At 41.0% G+C, this 20,878-nt stretch overlaps 1 protein-coding gene across 1 annotated transcript in view; it reads left to right on the forward strand.

The window, feature by feature from the left end:
- LOC147677797 (ATP-binding cassette sub-family C member 12-like) overlaps positions 1-20,878 on the forward strand; it is a 1,863,878-nt gene that overhangs the window by 1,549,304 nt on the left and 293,696 nt on the right. The window contains exon 27 of the mRNA XM_086945587.1: positions 11,669-11,828. Within this exon, the coding sequence (XP_086801713.1) occupies positions 11,669-11,828 (160 nt within the window). The remainder of the gene's footprint in view (positions 1-11,668; positions 11,829-20,878) is intronic.

The following is a 20,878-nucleotide window of genomic DNA, read 5'->3' on the forward strand; positions in this document are numbered from 1 at the left end:
TTCCTCTTTCTCGACCTCAGAGGCATGACTCTCCTTATACTGCTCTTCCTCATAGGCACTGAGTGACTTCTCAAGGTCATCCACTTCCGCTATCTCGACCTCAGAGGCATGACTCTCCTTATACTGCTCTTCCTCATAGACACTGAGTGACTTCTCAAGGGGACGACTTACCTGTCACGCCGACACCGCCAGGAGTCACGAGAGGGGCCAGGACCAAACGCCGCCACCGCCAGGAGTCACAACACGCTAAGCATCGCGCCGCCGCCCCGGGACTACATTACCCAGCAGGCTTAGCGGCAGCGCGCAAATCACACGGGACCAGAGCGCCCGAAGGCGCATTTAAACAGCGGAGATACCCACGTCGCGGGACGCGATCGGCACGCCTGTTGAAGCCCGGGCCAAGGGCGGGCCCGTTTAAGCCCGTTCAAGATCGAGCAAGGACGGGACTGGCCGGACCACTAATATCCTCAGTACAGGCACAAGGTTAGTGTCAAATCAGATTATCTTTTTTGTGGTCCATCTGGTTGCGAGGATTAGTAATCTTACATCAGTGACCATGGCGACTCCACCAGAGGCAGCCCTTAATGGTAGAAGGTCTACAGGAGGCTCTCTTTTGAGAACACTGGACAATTTCTTGATTAGGATATCGTCAGCCCTTGCCAAGGATATAGAACTTACGGAAAAAGACTATCCTTGGACACCCTGCTTGATAAGCATTCATCATTGGAGAATTTGCTAGATCACCGTTACCTCGGCAGGAAGATACCCAGGGAACACTCCCTCCCTCGGGGGTGGTGGATATTAATTCTTCACCCCACCCAGATCTTACAGACGAGCTAAACATGTCTTCATCTATGTCATTACTCCCCCATCCTGGTGCTCGAAGAGTCCCCTCACCTAACATCAAAACCCGCTCAGCCTGTAATGTAAAATAAGGCCCGGCACAGAAAGAGGGGGGGTTGTTAGCTAAAAGAAAACGTCCTGGTCCATCGATACAAGCTGAGGATAGGAAAGCAAAGTGCCTAAGAAGTCTGCTCCAAAGGAGGTGGAAGTAGTAACGTCATCTGGTAGCCAAACTCAGACTGTACCACCTATTATTGAAAGTCATGGAGGGTTACAGGTACCTGTAAGGAACGAGCCACATCTTGATCTAGGCCAACCATTTTGGAAAAAACTGGAGGGAACTATTAAAAAGCTATGCAACCCAATATATGATCGGTTGGAGTCTATTGAAAATAGACTCGTGTGTCTGGAACTTTCATTATCAACAGTCCAGAAACAGGTTGGATCACGGCGTAGTGTTCCAAACCTGCAACGGAAATCACCAATAGCCCAAAACCTACCGGATTCTTCCAATTCTGGGGAAACCAGTGAGGGAGCCAGAGTCCCTGAGGCAGCTAACGCGGTGACTCCTCTGGCACCACTGCCTCCTACACTGCCTGATACTGGGAGCATAGTGGGGACAGAGCAAGAGCCTCATGTTACAGAGAATAGAGAAACAGTACCTTTGTCAAATCCATCTTTGGGGCCTGTAACAAGTACCGTGGGGCCTGTAACAAGACCTCTGGCTACCCTACAGACTATTGATCTCCCACTTGAATCAGCACCGTATGTGGTAATATTAGTGGGAGTACCTCCAGTAGCTCAGGGCAAACGAGAATCTTACGGGGAGTTGAAAAATAAGTCTGTCTTTTGCCTCAATAAGCATCGCCCATTACTACCGAACATTCTTACTGAAATTCTGTTTGCAAGGAGAGTGAACTGGTTGGGTAGGAGCCCTAAGTCTTCTGAAGGGGACTGTGTCATTATTAACTTCAAAGACTGGAGAAGTGTAAACTACATTTGTAGCTGGTCATGATCGGACCAGTCCCCTCAGATACAAACTTTCCCCCTATCATATTTCTATGGCCCGAGGGTACTCACTGTAATGAATGCTATTAGATCGGTAGAGCAAACTAATATATACCCTTTGGGCAAGTTAAGGCTGTTCAATAGGTTTGAGGCTTTGTCGGGGTTGGGTGAGTGTGACTGACGCTATGTGCCCCAAAATATTGCTTCAAGTGATGTGTCTCCGGGTATAGGTGAGGATGGGTGTGAAAAGTGGGCAGCTGAAGTGACTGTCAATGATTGTAGATGCATAGAGAAAGGTGCCTGCAGCTCAGTCATGACAGGTACTGGAAATATAGTTGAGACTTTAGGAGTGGGAGGATTGTCTATGCAGAACAAGGAATTCCAAGCACCCGTGAGTTCTCCTGTATCAGGAAATTTAGTCTGTGATCATGCTGGGGTGGTATGTCGGACATCGTTCATTTCATGGAATGTGGCGGGTGCGGGGACCAAACTAAACTCACCTGCCTGGATGGAATTTATCGATACATTTGACATTTGTCTGCTCCAGGAGACTTGGGCGATTGATCCTGTGTTTAATGAGGGTTATCTAAATTTTTATGTCCCCGCAGTTAAAAGCCACCCAGGTCGTCCTAAGGGGGGCCTAGTTATTTGGGTTAGGCAAAGTCTTAACTGCTATAGCCACTTACTCCCTGGGTCAAATTGCGATACTCTTACTGTAAGGCTTTCCTTCCCTCTGAATTTGAAAATTGACATTTTTAATGTCTATGCTAGGGGTCTCCCAGGAGGAAAAAAATCAGAGGTGGTAGTTGCCCTGGATACAATGCTTCAGGAAACCCCTGGAAATGTACTACCAACAATAGCAGGTGATTTTAATACCACTTTCGAGCCATTGGGCCCCGATCATACGCACCTGACGGATGAAGAGGATAGCAGATGGGGAGTTCCCCAGCTAGACACCAACCCTCTAAATAAGTGGACCGAGGCTGCAATTCAATTGAAAGGCCTATGTATGGGGCATCAGTTGAGGGCAGCTAATGGCCGCACAACTTCGGATAGAATGGGCAAAGTAACTTTGATAATGGCATTAGAGCAAGCCACATAGACTATTTACTTGTTCCTCTCAAGCTGTGGTACACCCTTCTTGACATGGAGGTAGTGGACCGCATCGAGAGTGACCATAACCCCATCTCCGCGGTGTTTAACTTGGGTTTAAAGATGGTGGATGAAATGACTAGGGTTCCCATTAAGTCGAACCTAGTTTTAGCTAATGATGAGCGACGCTTAAAGTGGTGTCAGGTGGTTGAACATCAGCATATCATTACAGAAATTGAGGAGGGATTGGAAGGTGTCCTGGCAACTATGGAGGTTGAACCAAATGATGGGCTCCGTATAGAGCTTTTATGGAGGCCCATGATATTTATTTTACTAGTCTGAAAAGCTACTTCTGTAAGACTCGTAAAGGAAAAAGTGTGCAAATTCGAAGAACTGAGAGTTGGTATGATGTCTCCTGTCGTAAAGCTAGGGGGTAGCTATCTAAAGCACTAAAATCAAAGGACCCAAGTGAAGTAAAGGTGGCTAGAGCCAACTATAGACACAAACAGTTTGTTGCTAAAAAAAGCAGGGGAAGAGTCTAGTTGGCAGGACCTTAAAGAAGCTTGTAAAGCCAAAAACACAAAAGCTTTTTGGGACTTTTTTAAATGGGATAGGGATGGACAACATGAGTCACCCCAAAATAATGTAGCCCAAAGCGCATGGGTTGAGTACTTTAAACCACAATACGCCGCTAATGAAGCAGGAGGTATAGAGGGAACACAGGTCCACATTTTCTACAATGAAGTAGTATTTACAGTAAGAGATGTGGACAGAGCGTTAGATCTGGTGACCACGGGCCGCGCACCTGGAATGGATTGTGTCCCCGCCGATTTGTTTTTACACAATAAGGGAAGATGGCGATTGTATATCATGCATTTGGCAAATGCTATCGCCCAGGGGATGGAAGTCCCATTTTCATGGAAATGCGCGGAAATAGTTCTGGTGTTTAAAAAAGGGGACAAGTAGTTAGCAGGTAATTACAGGCCCATCAGCCTGATCGACTCTGTCCAAAAAATCATGGGACGGCTGGTTTTGGGAAAAATCCAGACGTGAATGGATGATAATAACATCTTGAGTCACCTCCAGGCTGGGTTTAGACCCAAGACCAGCACTATAGACCAGGTCTTCCGATTCATTATTTTATTTTGGCGCACTGTGGTTTTGGACAAAGGTACTCTTTACGCCGTCTTCACAGACTTAAGGGCGGCTTTTGACTTGGTGCCCGCAATAAATTGTGGCAAGTGTTGGAGGAATTAGGGATGCCCCCTGAGCTGCTGAGTTTGGTCGTCCGGTTACATGAGGGTACGTTTGCTCGGGTACGGTGGAGGGGCCAGGGAGATGTTACGGAACCCTTCCCCGTTGGGCGAGGGGTGAGGCAGGGTTGCGTCTTGGCGCCTATCCTGTTCTCACTCTTTGTGAACGGGGTAGCGAGTTTTCTCACCCTGGTCCCGACCGATGCCCCTGTGATGTGCGGTGAGCGAGTCCCGATCCTCATGTTCGCGGACGACACCTTATTAATTTCAAAAACTCCCAGTGGCCTGCAGAGTGCTCTTAAGCGCTTTGAGGACTTTTGCCTAGAATGGGGTTTGGAAATAAATATAGCCAAAACCAAGTATATGGTCCTTACTGACCGTAAATCTACTGGGTGTACCAAACCCTATAGAGGGAGGATATACATGAACAATTCCCCGCTTGAACAGGTTGAAGCTTTACCTACCTGGGGGTTACCTTTCAGAAAGATCTGGGTTGCACTAGCCAACTAGAACTAGCAGTCCTTAAGCATCGCCAGCAGGCAGGCATCCTTCTTAAAAGGTTTAAATCTTCTGTATCAAAACCCATTAGCCCACTGCTAGAAATATATGGGATGAAGGAACTTAGTTCGGCTCTTTATGGAGCTGAACTATGGGGTTTTGAAAAACTAGGGAGCCTGACACAAGCAGAAAATGAATTCCTAAGAAAAGCGACTAGCTTCCCGATAAGTACCCCGTTGCTACCTTTAATGTGGGATCTAGGGAAAAAATCTGTCCAAGATGTTGCTTTCCTGCGCCCGCTTTTGTATTGGCACAGGATATGGACCACAGAAGAGCTTCAGCACTATACAGAGGGCCTAAATGAAATAATAGCTAAAGATTCCTCCCAAAAAATTAGTTGGCTAACGGCCATAAAGTCTCTGCTAATTAGTCTGGGGATGAGGGAACTTTGGGATGACCCTTCTAATGCATTTTTTCCCTCTAAAAAGATTTAAAGACAAAATATTGGGAGATAGTTACATCAAATGCAAGAACGAAGGGCCTCTCCCTGCACCTTACAGGTCGCTTCCTTGATTTCAAGGGATACCCTAAGCTGGAATTGTATTGGGATGCCATCGACAAGCAGCTGGACCGTAAACTTTATTTTCAAACTAGAGTAGGCTCCCTTCCAACAAGGTCATTCACAGCTAAATGGGAAAGTGAAAATCATCATGACAAATGCCTGAGGTGTATATAAGAACAAGAGACGATAAGTCATCTCCTTTTTTTCTGTCCTCTCTATGTGGCCCCTAGAAAGATGTGGATTAAACCAATATGTAAATTAATTGGTATCCGCCGACATGAGGAGGCGCTACAAATCTTGTGTACAGACCCCGATCCCCCAATTGCCATAGCAGTGGCAACATTTTTAAAATGGGCATGGATAATAAGAGCTCTATCAAATTAGATTGAGAATACCATCTAAGCTGTTTATGTATATTGTAAATGCTGGGATGTAGCTGGGACATGAGCCTTGCTATATAGCACCTGACCCACATAACTGATGAGTTTTATAAATTTTAAGGATGTGTTTTTAGCTATGTGATATTCGGCAACTGTCCCTTGGTGTTTAATTCTTTTTTAAATACATTTATTGTATAATCTTTTTAATGATTTTTTAATTATTGGAAAATGTGATTTTATGTCTCACTTTTATGACTTAATTGTCGAATAAAGTTTATTAAAAAAAAAGACTTCTCAAGGTCCTTTTTCATGGTAGTAGCTCTAAAGCTAATACCTCTCAGTTTGTACAGTGCTCTCAGATCATTTATCCTGAGAGTGAAGAAGATGAGCATATCCAGTGTCTGTGCATCCTCCAATGTGCTTACTTTATCTAGGAAGTTGGGATCTTAATAAAAATACTCAAACTTTCAAAACACTTTCATTCTAACATACTAAATGACTGGAACTTGTGCTATTGGAATAGGGGTCTATATAGGGCCCTAGTAATTTCAATGACACTTTGTTTTACAACAATCTGACAAAAACTTTTAAAAGACAATTTTGAGGATGTCTTCATGAACAAAAAATATATTTAAAGTCAAGTGGTACTGCAAACATAAGTTCTAGATCTCACCAATGCAGCCAATGTCGCAAGGGGGTAATATCCTGTGGTATGGCTGGGAGGCCTCTCCATGTAACATTGACATGATACCCAAAAGTGGACCTAAAATTTATACTAGTAGTCCTTCTTTCAGTAGAGTGTTAAAGACAAGACAGGCTTATTCAGAGGAACATGTTTAAAGCATTTTATTGAAACAACAGTGATGATAAGTAATTGACACGACTTGAAAACAATCTGATACCAGGTTATAAAAATTTAGCTTATTCTTAAGTAAAACTAGACACCAAAAACATAGTCAATACAAGGAGGATAACAAGAGTTATCAATTTTAAAATGTTCAAGAAATCTATACTTTGCAGAGCTGTCAAACTTTACAATTGCAGCCAACGGGGAAAATCTCAGGTGACACTCAGTCACTTGTGGGGTGACTACAATAGAACTCACTTGGAGTTAAGGTCGTGTAGGTCCACAGAACAAGCTGTGACAGTCAGAACAATTTAACCTTTCCCAGGGAGTCCAGGTGTAAAGGTGACTTCTATGTCCTTGGTGTTGTCAAAAACAACACTTGACAAAACAATACTTGCAGGTTGAGGTCAAAGGAGCCTCTTGGATATGAAGGTGAAGCTTGGAGGGGTAAATAGACCAGGAATAACCAGTAGGACAGTTCTACTTAGCCCAGAAGTCTCTGGTGCAGAGCTGTGCCTGGTTATCAGTGGTGCTGAACGGAGCTGCGGCTTCTTATTTTACCAGGCGTGCCAACGAAGCCATCTCTCGGATGCAAGATCCCAAAAACTGTACCATGGAAGTGGGGGTGGATGATGCAGAAGGTTCCCCTCCACGTGGGGCATCTAAGGAAGCAGTTAGCAGTCAGCATGACACCAACAAGCCTTGGTTCTGGCAAAGGTCAAAACTAGGTCAATATTCTTCCGGAGGTCCTGTGCATGTTGTAGAGGACCAAGACTCACTGAGGTTCCATACTCCACTTTCCAGAAGGCACCTGGCTGGTTACTTTCAAGCTGGTCCACAAAAGAGCCCAGAGTTTGGTGGAATGTGGAAGTGCAAAGTGCAGTTTGTGCCTGCCGACTGCAAGGGACTAGTACCTCTAGTTCTAAGGAGTCCTCATAAAGACTTTGGCTCACAAAGTGGTTCATATTTCTTTTGGAGCCAGTCTCTGGTCCTGGATAAGTCATAGTCTGTCTGGTGTGCAAGGCATCCACAGGTGCAGTACTTCTAGCCTCTTCTTTGAGGAGTCCTGCTTTGTGCTGACTTGGATTCTCTGTGTCCTCTTATTCTTCAGAGCAGATATGGAGTTCTGGTGTCAGTGGTGCCTCTTAAATCCTTGATTTACTGGTGTTTAGGAGTGAGAGGGCTAGTAGCCAATAGCCCACACCCTCGGTGTGACATAGGTAAAGGAGTCTACAAGTCTGCCACTGCAGCCTGGAGGACAAGTCAAACTGCTAGGCCAACTTTACCATTTCAAGCAATCGCAAATCCAAACATTCTTCTACAGTATGCGTAAGTTGCTTAAATGGCATGTCCAATGAGCCCTAAAGCAAGGTGTAGCATATTTCATGTATATATATAAAGAAAGTGGTCCTAGACACAATTTAAACACGGCTAATGATGTGAGTATTACTTCTTCACAGTCAACAAATAGTCAGACTTAATCTGAACACAAAACACATGGAGATGTATTGGTTAGCTAATTCAGCTATAAATGCAACACAATGCAAAAAATGCAGGAAACCCAACACAGCAGTATTACAACAAATTCTACTGTAGTTTATTTACAATTTGATAAAATTTCAGCAAGAAGAAAGGAAAGGAGGAGGTTGGTGCTCAGGTGAAGGAAGGTGTAAGTAAAGGTTTTAGAGTGATTCAGTGCAACAAAGAGAATATTTTTACATTGCACATGTAAAGCCTACCCATTCACAATCTATATACAATATTATACAGGGGGACAGGGAGGGACTGGTGTAGGCTTTAAAGAAAATGGGGGGGATCGTCGACGTTTCGACCCGGGCGCAATAAGGGAAAGTCACGACCTCTGCTGCGGGTCTTCTTCAGGACGGTTGGGGGGACGGGGGACGGGGAAGCACCTGTAATGGTAAGTGTAAAAATATTTTACAATTTATTATATAGGGTTCCAGTCTAAAAGAAGTTAAAAGGAGTGTTGGGTACATTACCAAAAGAAATTGAAACGGGTGTAGCAATTCCAGATCAGTTGGACGATACACCTGGGAAAATTCAGTTGAGAAAAAGTTGTGTACCAACTTTTTCTCAACTGAATTTTCAGTCTGAGCAGAATTTATCAGTCAGAGGTGAGTCTGAACCTTACTGCACACCTCTCATTTGACACTTTGGGATGATTGTGCCTTTGGATATGGGCTAACAGTCTCCCGGTTTGTCTTTACTTCCCATAGGTGTATCGTCCAACTGATCTGGAATTGCTACACCCGTTTCAATTTCTTTTGGTAATGTACCCAACACTCCTTTTAACTTCTTTTAGACTGGAACCCTATATAATAAATTGTAAAATATTTTTACACTTACCATTACAGGTGCTTCCCTGTCCCCCCAACCGTCCTGAAGAAGACCCGCAGCAGAGGTCGTGACTTTCCCTTATTGCGCCAGGGTCGAAACGTCGACGATCCCCCCCATTTTCTTTAAAGCCTACACCAGTCCCTCCCTGTCCCCCTGTATAATATTGTATATAGATTGTGAATGGGTAGGCTTTACATGTGCAATGTAAAAATATTCTCTTTGTTGCACTGAATCACTCTAAAACCTTTACTTACACCTTCCTTCACCTGAGCACCAACCTCCTCCTTTCCTTTCTTCTTGCTGAAATTTTATCAAATTGTAAATAAACTACAGTAGAATTTGTTGTAATACTGCTGTGTTGGGTTTCCTGCATTTTTTGCATTGTGTTGCATTTATAGCTGAATTAGCTAACCAATACATCTCCATGTGTTTTGTGTTCAGATTAAGTCTGACTATTTGTTGACTGTGAAGAAGTAATACTCACATCATTAGCCGTGTTTAAATTGTGTCTAGGACCACTTTCTTTATATATATACATTTACCCAGGTCCTATTGATTTATTGGGTTTACCCCATTGTTTTCAATGATAGCATATTTCATGGGCATAAAAAGTATATTATAAGTTCTTGTAGTAAAAACAAGAAACTGTTGTTTTTGGTGTAGATGAAGAAAGACTTAGTCACCCCATTGGTAAGTACAGGGTTACACATTGACCTCGCATCTGTGCTAACTTTTGAATGGTGAGGCCAAAGTTAGTACTCCAAGATTTCAAACAGTTCGCTACATTAAGTCCAATTTGATTCTCAATTTGAAATTAATGTAACATGTGGTGGTGTGCAACTTTTCCATAGATTTTGCCTTTAATCTCCTGTGCACTAATGGTTACATAAGGAGCCTGTTTCTGAGACAGCATTCTGCCCTCCTGGTGAGACTTGCTAATGACTCCCAGAAACAGAGACAATAGAAGCCTGCACTGGAGAAGGATGTTACCTCCCTCCTGCAGGAAGTACACAGGTGTTGGCCCAAAAGGTGAACTTCAAAGGAAAAGCCATATTTGAAGGACAAAAGTGTAACACCTGGTAGATGGCTGCTCCATTGTATAGGTGGACAGTCTGACTCCAGGGGCAAGGAAGAGAAAACCAGTTTCAAAACTGCTTTTCAAGGGGTGTGTAGCCCGCTTGGTAGCCACACATATGGTTTGGGCTAGGGAGCTCTGGACACGAAGAGAGAGTCAATGCCATGTTGAGAGTCAGCAGAAAGGTGCTTCTTGAGATATCCAGATGCCACACTTCTCAGAAAGTTGTCATCAGGAGGGAGGGAACCAAGTAGCCCATTGGCGACTGACTGTGTTTAACCTGTGAGCACTTTCTTAGCATAAATGGTGCACCACAGGCACCCAGAACACATATATCAATTGGATTGGAAGAAGGACCAAATAAGGACTTCTCTTCTGCACTGTAGAGCCAGCAAAGAGAGGCTGCCCTGGCATAGACAGTACCTGCTGATCCTGGTGGCTATCAAAGAAGAGGGACTATGCCTGCCGTGTCCTGCTCATAGAGAAGTCACCTGCAAAGCCCAGCCAAAGCATTGAGACTCCAAGGTTCAGTTGGCTGACCTCCTGTTCACAGCATAGGGCCGTAACAGCTGGGAAGCCTGCTGGGACAAGTTGGTAGCCCGGAATCTTCAGAATGTCACCAACCCACGCTATGCAGCACCAGAGACCCGGACCTGATGCTCAAAGTTGCATAGAGTTTTCTGAGTCAAGGAGAGTCATTGGAGTTCAACCTGATCACTCAGAAGACAAGTTAACCCCCCAGGGAAGGATTTTGCTGGGACTGCAATACCGGGTAAATGGTAGCCCAGTGATGACTTGACTTCCATAAACAGCAAGATGACTTTAAAGGACGTCATCCCTGTTACCAGGAATACCTCACCCCCTTCATGGACTGAGGAGTAGCCGCAGTAAAAAAAAGCATTGACCGCATCACATCCACATCATCCAGGAGCATCTTCAGCATTCTTCATCCCGTGCATCAGAACCACTTTCATAGCAATCCATTACAAAGAAGATAAAGTGCTTGGAACTGCCTGTAGAATGCTTCATTTGTAAAGGTAACTGCTTCTGGGGAGCTTGCTTGTCCCCCTGACTGGCTCCCTATTAGAGTTGGTCCCCTAAAGTGACTTGAACTAACCACAATCCCAACAGCCCAACTTTGGGATGAAATCATTACTCTGTGGCAAATGTGTTTAGTTAGCTAATGTTTGTTCATCGTTGAGTGAAATGCTTCACTTTAATATACCTTTTAAATTCTATACCTCCAGAACACACCAGTGGATCTTTTTCATTATGCTATCTACAAATACATAAACATACAGTCTTATTTTTATAAATTGGTGTTGAATTTCTTTAATGTCGTGTTGATTTCTTTTTCACTTGTTTTTGGTGCAAATTAAATGATTTTATACTTGTTCCTTTATGTAAGCCTTGCTTCTCAGAGCCACTGCTACCCAGGGTTGAGCTGAAGTTTTGACAATTGAAACCTACTGTTCCTAAAGGGGTTGCTAAGTGTATTACACGGTGTGTTGACATACCCACATAATATAATACACACCATTTCCTTTCAAATTTTATATATACTTCTTGTCTAATATATATTACATTGTTGCAATATGTTTAATTGACGGAACACTTCAAAGTCAATATGTAAACAGTATGATCAAAGTCATTTTTAGTTATTCCTGTTACTTGCCATCTGTGTTTTTTTTTATTTTCACTGGTTTAAGCAGTGTTTGTTATATTTGTTTCCTCTCTACTACTTGCAATCAGGAAAGTCATCACTTTTAGTGTCACTGTTTCGTCTTGTGGAGCCTACCGCTGGCACCATCTTTATTGATGAGGTTGACATCTGCACCATGAGTTTGCAAGATCTTCGATCAAAGCTATCTATCATTCCTCAGGATCCTGTCTTGTTTAAGGGCACAGTGAGGTAAGATTTGAATGCCTACTCGAAAAATATTGTATTTTTTTTGTACAAGCAACTTCATGGCCTACAAACAACACTAGAAAGCATTTTTATCATTATATTGATTCACATTCGAAGGTGATCTAACTCCAAATGTTGTTGTCAATCAAATACATTAGTTTTAATTTTGGGTGAGCAAAGTAGCTGAGTTTTGTTCAGCACAAATTGCAGAGAGTTATAAGAAACTTCACAATTATCATGAAGCTTGATAAAAAAATTGCACCGTGCATTAAAAAAATATCTTTTTGGAAATTATAAAATGCATAAATCCTTACTCGGATTAAAACATTGAGTTGTGAAACACATACTCTGCAGAAAACTTCTTGTGTTCCACCCAAATAAATAAGCTCTCTGACTCGAACCTATTAGGTTGTTTTCGTCAAAGGAACCTGTAAAGGAAGTGTGCTATAGACAATGGACTTTCAGCTCCCTAGAATTATGAGACCCACACTGACAACCATGTTATTTAACATGAGTTAACCTTCTACTTCCGTTCCTGTATATTTTATGTTCTTTTCCCCATTTTCTTTTTCTTTTTTTGAAGATGGCACGATAGATAAATAGGAGTGCAGAGGGAGAGAAATTCATCTCCTATTTTTACCACTAATTATCTATAAGAAGGCTGGTGGTGGGGTTAGGGCCCTGGATCTTCAAAAATCATAATCTCCGATTGTCCCAAGAGGTGGAATTACTGATCAGAGAGACAGAGGGTATGGAGGCTGTGGTGCATCATGCAATGTGACAGTATTTGCAAACTTCTGTCAGTGGTATTGCCTTGTAATCCTACGGTGGGCTGTCCAGAAAACAGTGTATTTCCAATAGGATATTAGAGACTGTTAGAAAGCAAATGAGTGAAACAAACAAGCCTAAATGAGATTTTTTTTAAAACGAAAACAAAAGTAAAAAAAAGAGTAAACATAGTTTTTTAAACATTACTTTTAAACTGCCGAATAAATAAGAAAACAGTTTTGGTAGACAGTGAGCTGAATAATGATAAAATGCAATTGTATGATGATTATTAAGCAGATAAAGAAGTATATATATTAGTTCTTTGTGGAGTAAATGTTTATTATGGCAGTTATGTTGCGTCTCATTTAAAGAAAAAGGGATGACCACAACCGTCCTGCCCCACCCCACCCCACCCGATCCTGCCCCATTACCTGAAGCAGGAAACCAATGGTGAATGTCAGGCATGATTTTCTTGCATACAGCAAATAACATTATATGTTTTCTATGAGACTGTATGAAGCCGCTGCGAGACATTGGGAATTCAAGCAATTCTCATGAACAGAATTATAAACAACATTTGAATTATAAATTCCTAAAAGTCATCACAGCTCACCATCTCAAATCTCCTTTAGCTTTAGTTAGCACCTCATCAGATTTAAACTTGTTAATATGAAAAGAAAAAGTATGTTCAATTGCAACTTGTATCCTCACATTTTATACACCTCTATGATAAATTGATTATTTTGTGCAATTCCAGCAGTTTTGAATTTACTATTACCATCTCATTATCAGTTATTGTAAGGTATCCCAAAACCTGTATAGTGCAGCATTTCAGCCTTTTTACCTACAATAACACTAATTTACGAACTGTGCAATTTCAAGTTACATGTTAGCTGTTAATATAGAATTCAAAAGTCACATTTGATTTACATAGCTTTCATTTTAAATGTCAAATCTTTTATATTTTTTCCAAATCCCTTGCAACACACCAACATAACCAATTTGACACCACACCACTATATATCTTTTGAGTGCCAGGTGCTGATGACTCACTCAGTAACTCTGAAGCTATTCCGGAAAGGACTTTGAATCTTTTGGATCCCCTGATATTTTCCAAACTAGAAGGTTGAGCAAGACTTACTCCACTAAAGGATGGTCTATCCCTTCCTGCCTTACCAACATTCCGCTGTAGACTCTTATAAAAAAGGGCTTCTCCATCACCGTCTCCAATACAGAGGGGAACCAAGCTTGAGAAATCCAAAACGGAGTCACTAACACTATCTGATTGACTTGCCTCTGCATCTGTATTAACACCCTCTGTATCATTGCAAATGGGAGAAACACATATACTTTTCTCTCCTTCCAATTCTGAGTGAATGCCTCTACAGCTAAGGCTCCCAGATCTGGTCTCCAACTGAAACAACCCTTCAACTGATATGTCAGTCTGGAGGCAAACAGATCTATATCCAAGGGATATGCCCTACTTTGAATCTCCTAAAAAACCTCTCTGTCCAGCATCCAATCAGTGAAATCTACCAAATTTCTTGAATACCAATCAGCTACCATGTTTTGCTCCCCTGGTAGATGTAAATGAAATCTGTGTTCCAGAAAAAATTCCCAAACATCTTGAGCAATCTCCATCAATCTCCTTGATCTGCTACCATCTAACTTGTTTATATAAGTAACTGCTGTTATATTGTCCATTCTGAGACAAACAGAATTTCCATGGAACAGAGACCTGAAACTTTGCAAAGCAAAACTCCCAGGCTTTCATCTCTGAATAATGTATATGATCTCTTTGGTCCATCCTGTTCCAAAATACACCTGTTTCCTGATTCAAACATGTTGCTCCCCAACGAAAGTTGCTCGCATCTGTCTCCAACACAATATTTGGTTTAATACCAGAAATTGCTCGCCCACTCTAAGAGTCCAGATTTTCCAACCACCAAATTAGTTTTTTCCTCACCTCTTCTGCCATTGGTACACAATCCCGGTACCATAAACCAACTGCCAGACCAGAAGTCTTTAAATGTTGCAAAGCTCTGTAGTTCAAAGGCCCTGGGAACACTGCCTGTATACAGGGTGATAAAAGACCTATTACCCTTGCCAAATCTCTCAATCCCACCATCTGTTTCTTCAGTAATGATTTCACTTTCTGCCGAATATTGCTTATTTTCTTTACTGGTAACAATAAATGACCTTTACCTGTGTTCACTTCAAAACCTAAAAATTCCAAAGGTTGAGAAGGCTCCAAAACTGATTTTTCCACATTTATCAGAAAACCCAAAGATTCCAACAGATCCTTGACAATCTCTAACTGTGACCTCAAAAATGTCACGTCCTGATTCATAATCAGTATATTGTCCAAGTACACAATCCTTCAAATTTCGCTTTCTCATTAACCGATCTCATCATCACCTTCCAATGGCAGACAAACAGACTGATAAACATGTCCTTTCCACCTGAATTGAAATTATCTCTGACTGCCCTCTGACATTGGAATTGTCAAGTATGCATCCTTCAGATCTGACGTTATTAGCTAATATGAATCCTGTAAAACATCAATAAACAGATGAATTCCTTCCATCTTGAAATGTCTGTATATCATATAATAGTTTATATCCCTTAAATTGATCACTGGTCTCCATCCCTTGTCTTTCTTAATCTACTAGAAATAAAATACTCACATAACCTCTCTGGTCTTGCAGTACCTATTCAATTGCTCCCTTGTTAATCTCTCACTATGTTTTTTTGCTGATTGTTGAAACACAACTCTCTTGGTTCCTGTCTTTGAACAGGGACAGAATTGAACTAAATTTCGTAACCTGTTACAGCTTCCAGCATCCACAATTCGTTTGTTATCCCCTTCCATCCATCTACAAAAATGTCTCAACCTTCCACCCACCTTTCCTTTGCTAAAACCAGTACAAATCATCATACTCTTACTCACCTGAAACTGGAGCAGTTGATTGCACACTTTCTCTTGAGCCTCTAGATCTAATTCTCCTTCCTCTTCAATGATAGAATACTTAGTGACTCTGGGATCCTCTGAAGAATCCCCATGTATTATTATTCTGGGGCCTATAGAAGCTATGGCCGGTAGGTTGTACTCCTCTCCCAGTCTGCCATAAAAACTACTAGCTCGACCAAAGACTTTTCACATTGACAGTGCTTTATCTAAAACAGTAAAAATGTGCACGTACTTCACCAAGGCCTTGACTAAGCCTTCACCAAAGAGCAAGCCTTTGGGATCTTCACTTGAATCTTTACTAGCAAAATCTCCAAGATTTGGATTAATTCGAAACAAAACTGCTTTGTGCCTTTTGGCAATCAGACCCACATTTGCATTGCCTAAGAAGCAAATTGCTCTCTGGCACCAGCATCTCAAAAATTAATATCCAGATCCTTGAGGTGTGCCTCTTCCACCATATCAAACACTCTTGCAAGAGGACCTAAAGTACCAAGTAGTTGTCTTCACATTGCTTTAAATATTTCTCCAATCCTTTTCTAGGATCCAGTCCTAACTCAAACATTGTAAATAACTCTGGATCCAGATTCGGAGTCAGTGAATTCTTAACCCTGATCACAGCTCGTGAACGCTCTGCCCTCATTACATTACGTTCACCCTTTTCCAGAGGTCACCTTATCCAACTTCCAATATAATCCGCCACATATCTCGTAGGCCACCAGTCAGATCCTCTGGGATGACGTTACACCAAGTGCTGATCAGTCTATAAATCTCTATTTTATAAGACAGAATTTTGGCCCATATCAGCATCCGGTCCTCCGACAGATTGGAGATTTAACAGGGACTTGGCAAATGATTTAGAGGAATATCCCCCTCATGAGGACCTAGAACAAAGGGAATATTTTACAAACCACACTACATGCAACTATATATATATATATATATATATATATATATATATATATATATATATATATATATATATATATATATATATATATATATATATATATATATATATATATATATATATATATATATATATATATATATGTATGTATGTATGTATGTATGTATGTATGCATATATATATATGATAGGGGAACGGGGAACTTTGCAGTGTGTTCAAATTGAGGAGCTAGACCCACTCGCGCTGCAAACCTACCAAGGAATGCCACTGAGCAAAAAGAGTAGCGCGAGGAAGAGATTCTATGCAGGGTGATATCCTGCAATGATCGTGCTGCAAAACGGACTTGAATTCCAGTGAGTAGAAAAACAAAGGCTAAGAATTCCATCCTGTTTTACTTTCACCTGACTGCTCCAGAAATGCCCATTAACGAACTGTGCCTGTGAAATTGAATACAAATGCCAATTGGAGATATAAAACTGGACAAATTTGAGCATGGATGTTCAATACTTATTATAGTGCACTATGGGACTTGTAGGAATGCAAAGAACAGTCATGTGACAAACCCTTTTTAAAAGCGCGCCTGAGCACTCCTGCTTTCAATCTATTCCTTACCGTGATCAAGGCAGAGCGCCGAAACGTTGGTAATAAGGAATTGGTGCTGCTTCCAAACTGAAATAAAGCCTATTTGCAGTATTGGGCCTCACGTTGTGTTTGTCTTCGTGGTGAAAAGAAAAGGGCTGCTCCGTGCCCTTGTGTGAGGCCACTCCGTAGGGTCAGGCTCCAGAACGGGGAACTTTGCAGTGTGTATATATATATATACATATATTACCTACTGGCGGTCGCGAGTAGGTATATATAGTTAGGATTTTTTCCCTATGGGATTTCTGAAAATTCTATGTCTAATAACTTTGGCGTTTGTGGACGGAATCGGTTGAAATTTTCAGGAAAACAGCACATTTTGTTTCTGAGCAGCTCCTGGAAATTTGGGGGGGGTCGTCAAGGGGGGGCTGAGAAAAAAGGGGGGTCCCAAAACGCGTTTTTAACATTGAGTTTTCCATAGGGCGGTTGGACTCACTTTTAGCCCGAACGGCTGAATGGATTTACATGAAACTTGGCAAAATTGTAGGGACTGTTAGCCCGATGTGCCTTTGCTAGGTCTCAATATATGTGCTTCAGTGGATTTTGAGAAATTAACGTTTAAATCAAGATATATATCTGTAACAGCGCTCCGGGCAGCGATCCGGTTCGCGTACTTTTCGCTTATCGGAACTTTGCGAAGCGAAGCTGATTGGCTCTCCGGTGTCTGTCAACATTCTAAACAGTCCGGTGCGGCCGCCATCTTGTCTCTCGGTAGGATCGAGAGATAAGAGGAGGCCAAAACAAAGGGGGAAATTTCGATAAGGGGGCATAGTAGATCCTCCCTGACCCCCTAGGTTTTATGTGGAGGTTGTAAAAGGTCCCTGCAGGGCAAAAAAAAAAAAAAAAAAAATATTATTTATGCGTGGTGAGCTCCTAGTACGCGAACCGGGAAGCGTTCTGGGCAGCGTACTATAAGGATAAAAGAATGATAGACTTTTCTAATACTGTATGTTAATTATTTGTTGTTTTTGTTGGGTTTTTTTTGTTTTCTTTATTTTTAATTTTTTTTTTATTATGATTGTGTTTCATACTTTATTAAATTTTCTAACATTTCATTGTCAGAAATGTCATAATTTATTATAGGGTGTAATTTTTTTTCATTTTGAAGCAGGTTGTCCACTGCTTTAACACATTGTAGAAGTTCGTGGTCTCTACTTTCATCCATAAAGTCATCAATTTTGTCTTGGCTGCTCTCCTTCAGTTCAATTGAAAATGTAACTTGTTGTTCGCCTTCCATTTTGCCTGAAATTTTGAATAAAAAAATATATATTAGTAGAGATTGGGCACTGTTGGGATTAATTTTAGATAGGCAGTTTTTATCAGTGAATTTTTCTTTTGGCAGTGTATAGTATCAGAGTGGAAATATGACTATAAAAAAGTGTATGAAATTTAACGAAGAGAAGCCTAACTCCATTCATAACTATAACAGAGAAGTCTATCTAAATCCATAACTACTACAGAGGGATAGTGTATATGTATCAGAAAAAGTCTACCATATCAAGTTATAGTGCACAATATACTTCATTTTTAAAAATAACAACTTACCTTCAGAAACAAGTTGAAGTCTTAGGTAAGTATTGAAATGTGATGTACAACAAGAAGTAGTAGTCAAAATGGCTGTGTTTTCTTCTCTTCCTTTATATATATTCAGGTATATAACCAATCAAATATCAGGTAATAAAAGTAGAAAATGAAAGTAATATTTTTATTGGTTGTCAATTCCAACACTTCAGATGTGTTTTGTGAAGTAATTTACTTCAAGGTATTTAGAGAGGTCTACAGGCTTAATGGCTAAATGGAATTTCAATCAAATTTGTGAAAATGAAAGGGATTGTTATGTAGTATGAGCTAATCTATATTTGGTGAGAGTGTCTCCAGTCCTTTTTCTGTGAATTACTTTCCCACCTTTTTTTTGGGCCGCTTCCCGGGAAGCAGTTTAGTCCGCGAACTAGAAGCGTAACGGGAGTCCACCATTTTGTGTTTCGGTCGAATTAACATATAAAATGGAGGTTAAATAATGTTCAGAAAGGGTAGAAGGGGACACGGTACAAGTATTTTGACCCCCCAGGTTTTCTGAGGGTGGCTGAGGAGGACCATATGTGCGGAGAAAAAACATTTTTTAAATAATTTTGGGCGGTTAGCTTCCAGTTCGCGTACCGGGTAGCGCTCTTTGAGCGTAGTTTGTTGAAAATTACAGAAATAAGTTAGAGAAAAGTATTAATTGTGAGTGATCAGATGAAGGGTAGCTCTGAGAAGAGCTTTTGGGTTTATGGTACATTTAGGTACTTATAAGTAGGTACCAATGCACAGTCTTAAATTCAGAATGAAAATTCTGTTGCCCTCATCTGAGAAGTGAACTCCATCTCCTCTGTAGATATCTTGCATGTAGTAACGCAAGTTATTATTGTACAGGGAGCCCATTCCATGGTCTCTCATGAAAGCTGAAACAGATTTGTTTACATGCTTCCTCGCTTTCTCAATTTGTGGACCAAATTTGTTGGACCACCTCCATTTCTGTCTTTGGCATATATTGGAATATACCAAGGCAGTTTGAGGAAAAAGTGCCATTAATTGCTCAAAGGTGTCCTTTAAAAGCATTTCCAGACCTACTCCTGTTAAAGTGCCCAAATCATTACCTCCACAATGCACTATTAACAGGTCAGGTTTTGGCAAATGCATAAAGGTTTTCACCAATGGTATCAATTGGTGACATTTTAATCCTCTTTGGCCCAACCATTTAATTTCCACATCTTGTAAATTGAGGTTGTGTAAATTTCTGTTGTCAGCATACCTTTGAGCCCAGTGGATGTAACTATGTCCAACAATCCAGACGTTAAACATGGTGGGAGAAGGTTGGGCTGCAGTCAGTTGAAGTGTGGTAATGAAAGGGCAGTTGAAACAGTAGGAGTTTGTAAAGAAAAAAAACTGTGGATTTCCAATGCTAATGATTCATTAGCAGTGATTGGTGCATTTCCATTTCTGAAAACAGAAAGTTAGGGTGCATGGATGTGTTCTTGAAAGATGTAATTTCAATGGTCAAGGAAGAAACTTTTAATGAAAGATTGCACTGGATACGCAGGTGCACTGAGAGTTCAGAGTTCAATTGAAACATTGTTGTGTGAATTTGCAAACATGAGAGGTCTTCCAGGAGGTCGTTGCTATGGAAAAAAGGCAGAGAGGGCAGAGGGGGGAAGGGTTTTGATTTGAAAAAAGTGAGGGAAGAGTTATGATTGGCTAATATGAGAGATATGTGAAATGAATATCTGTATTTCTGTGCTTTCAATAGCTGCAGCCTCTGGAGTGCATCCTTTTTCTTCTGCTGAAGACAATTTGGTGTATTTCTGAGACTGTTTTTAAAATCCAAAAAGTATTTGCTAAGGTGAGAAAAGATTTATTTATTTTAGATATAGAATAGAATGATTTAAGGAGAAAATGATGAAGAAAGCTGTGTTTTAAAACTGTGGCTTTGTCTGTAGTGATATAGAAATAGATTTTGTTACTTTGAGAAATTGTATTTGCATATTCGGTGTAGGATTCTGGCATGCAGTAACTCAAGTTATTGTTGTATATGAAGCGCATTCCATGGTCTCTTATGTAAGCTGAAACAGATATGTTGTTTTTAAAAACCATTTTTGAAATCAATTACATTTCTGGATATGTACTGTTAGAGCTTCATAGGTTGTTTTGGGTCATATTTATAAGGCATTTGAGTGTCTTTGATGTTATTTTTTCATTTTTAAATGGAAAGCATTCCTCATGGGGCAAGTG

The sequence above is a fragment of the Lissotriton vulgaris genome, chromosome 12 (genome assembly GCF_964263255.1).
Source record: "Lissotriton vulgaris chromosome 12, aLisVul1.2, whole genome shotgun sequence".
Classification (NCBI taxonomy): domain Eukaryota; kingdom Metazoa; phylum Chordata; class Amphibia; order Caudata; family Salamandridae; genus Lissotriton; species Lissotriton vulgaris.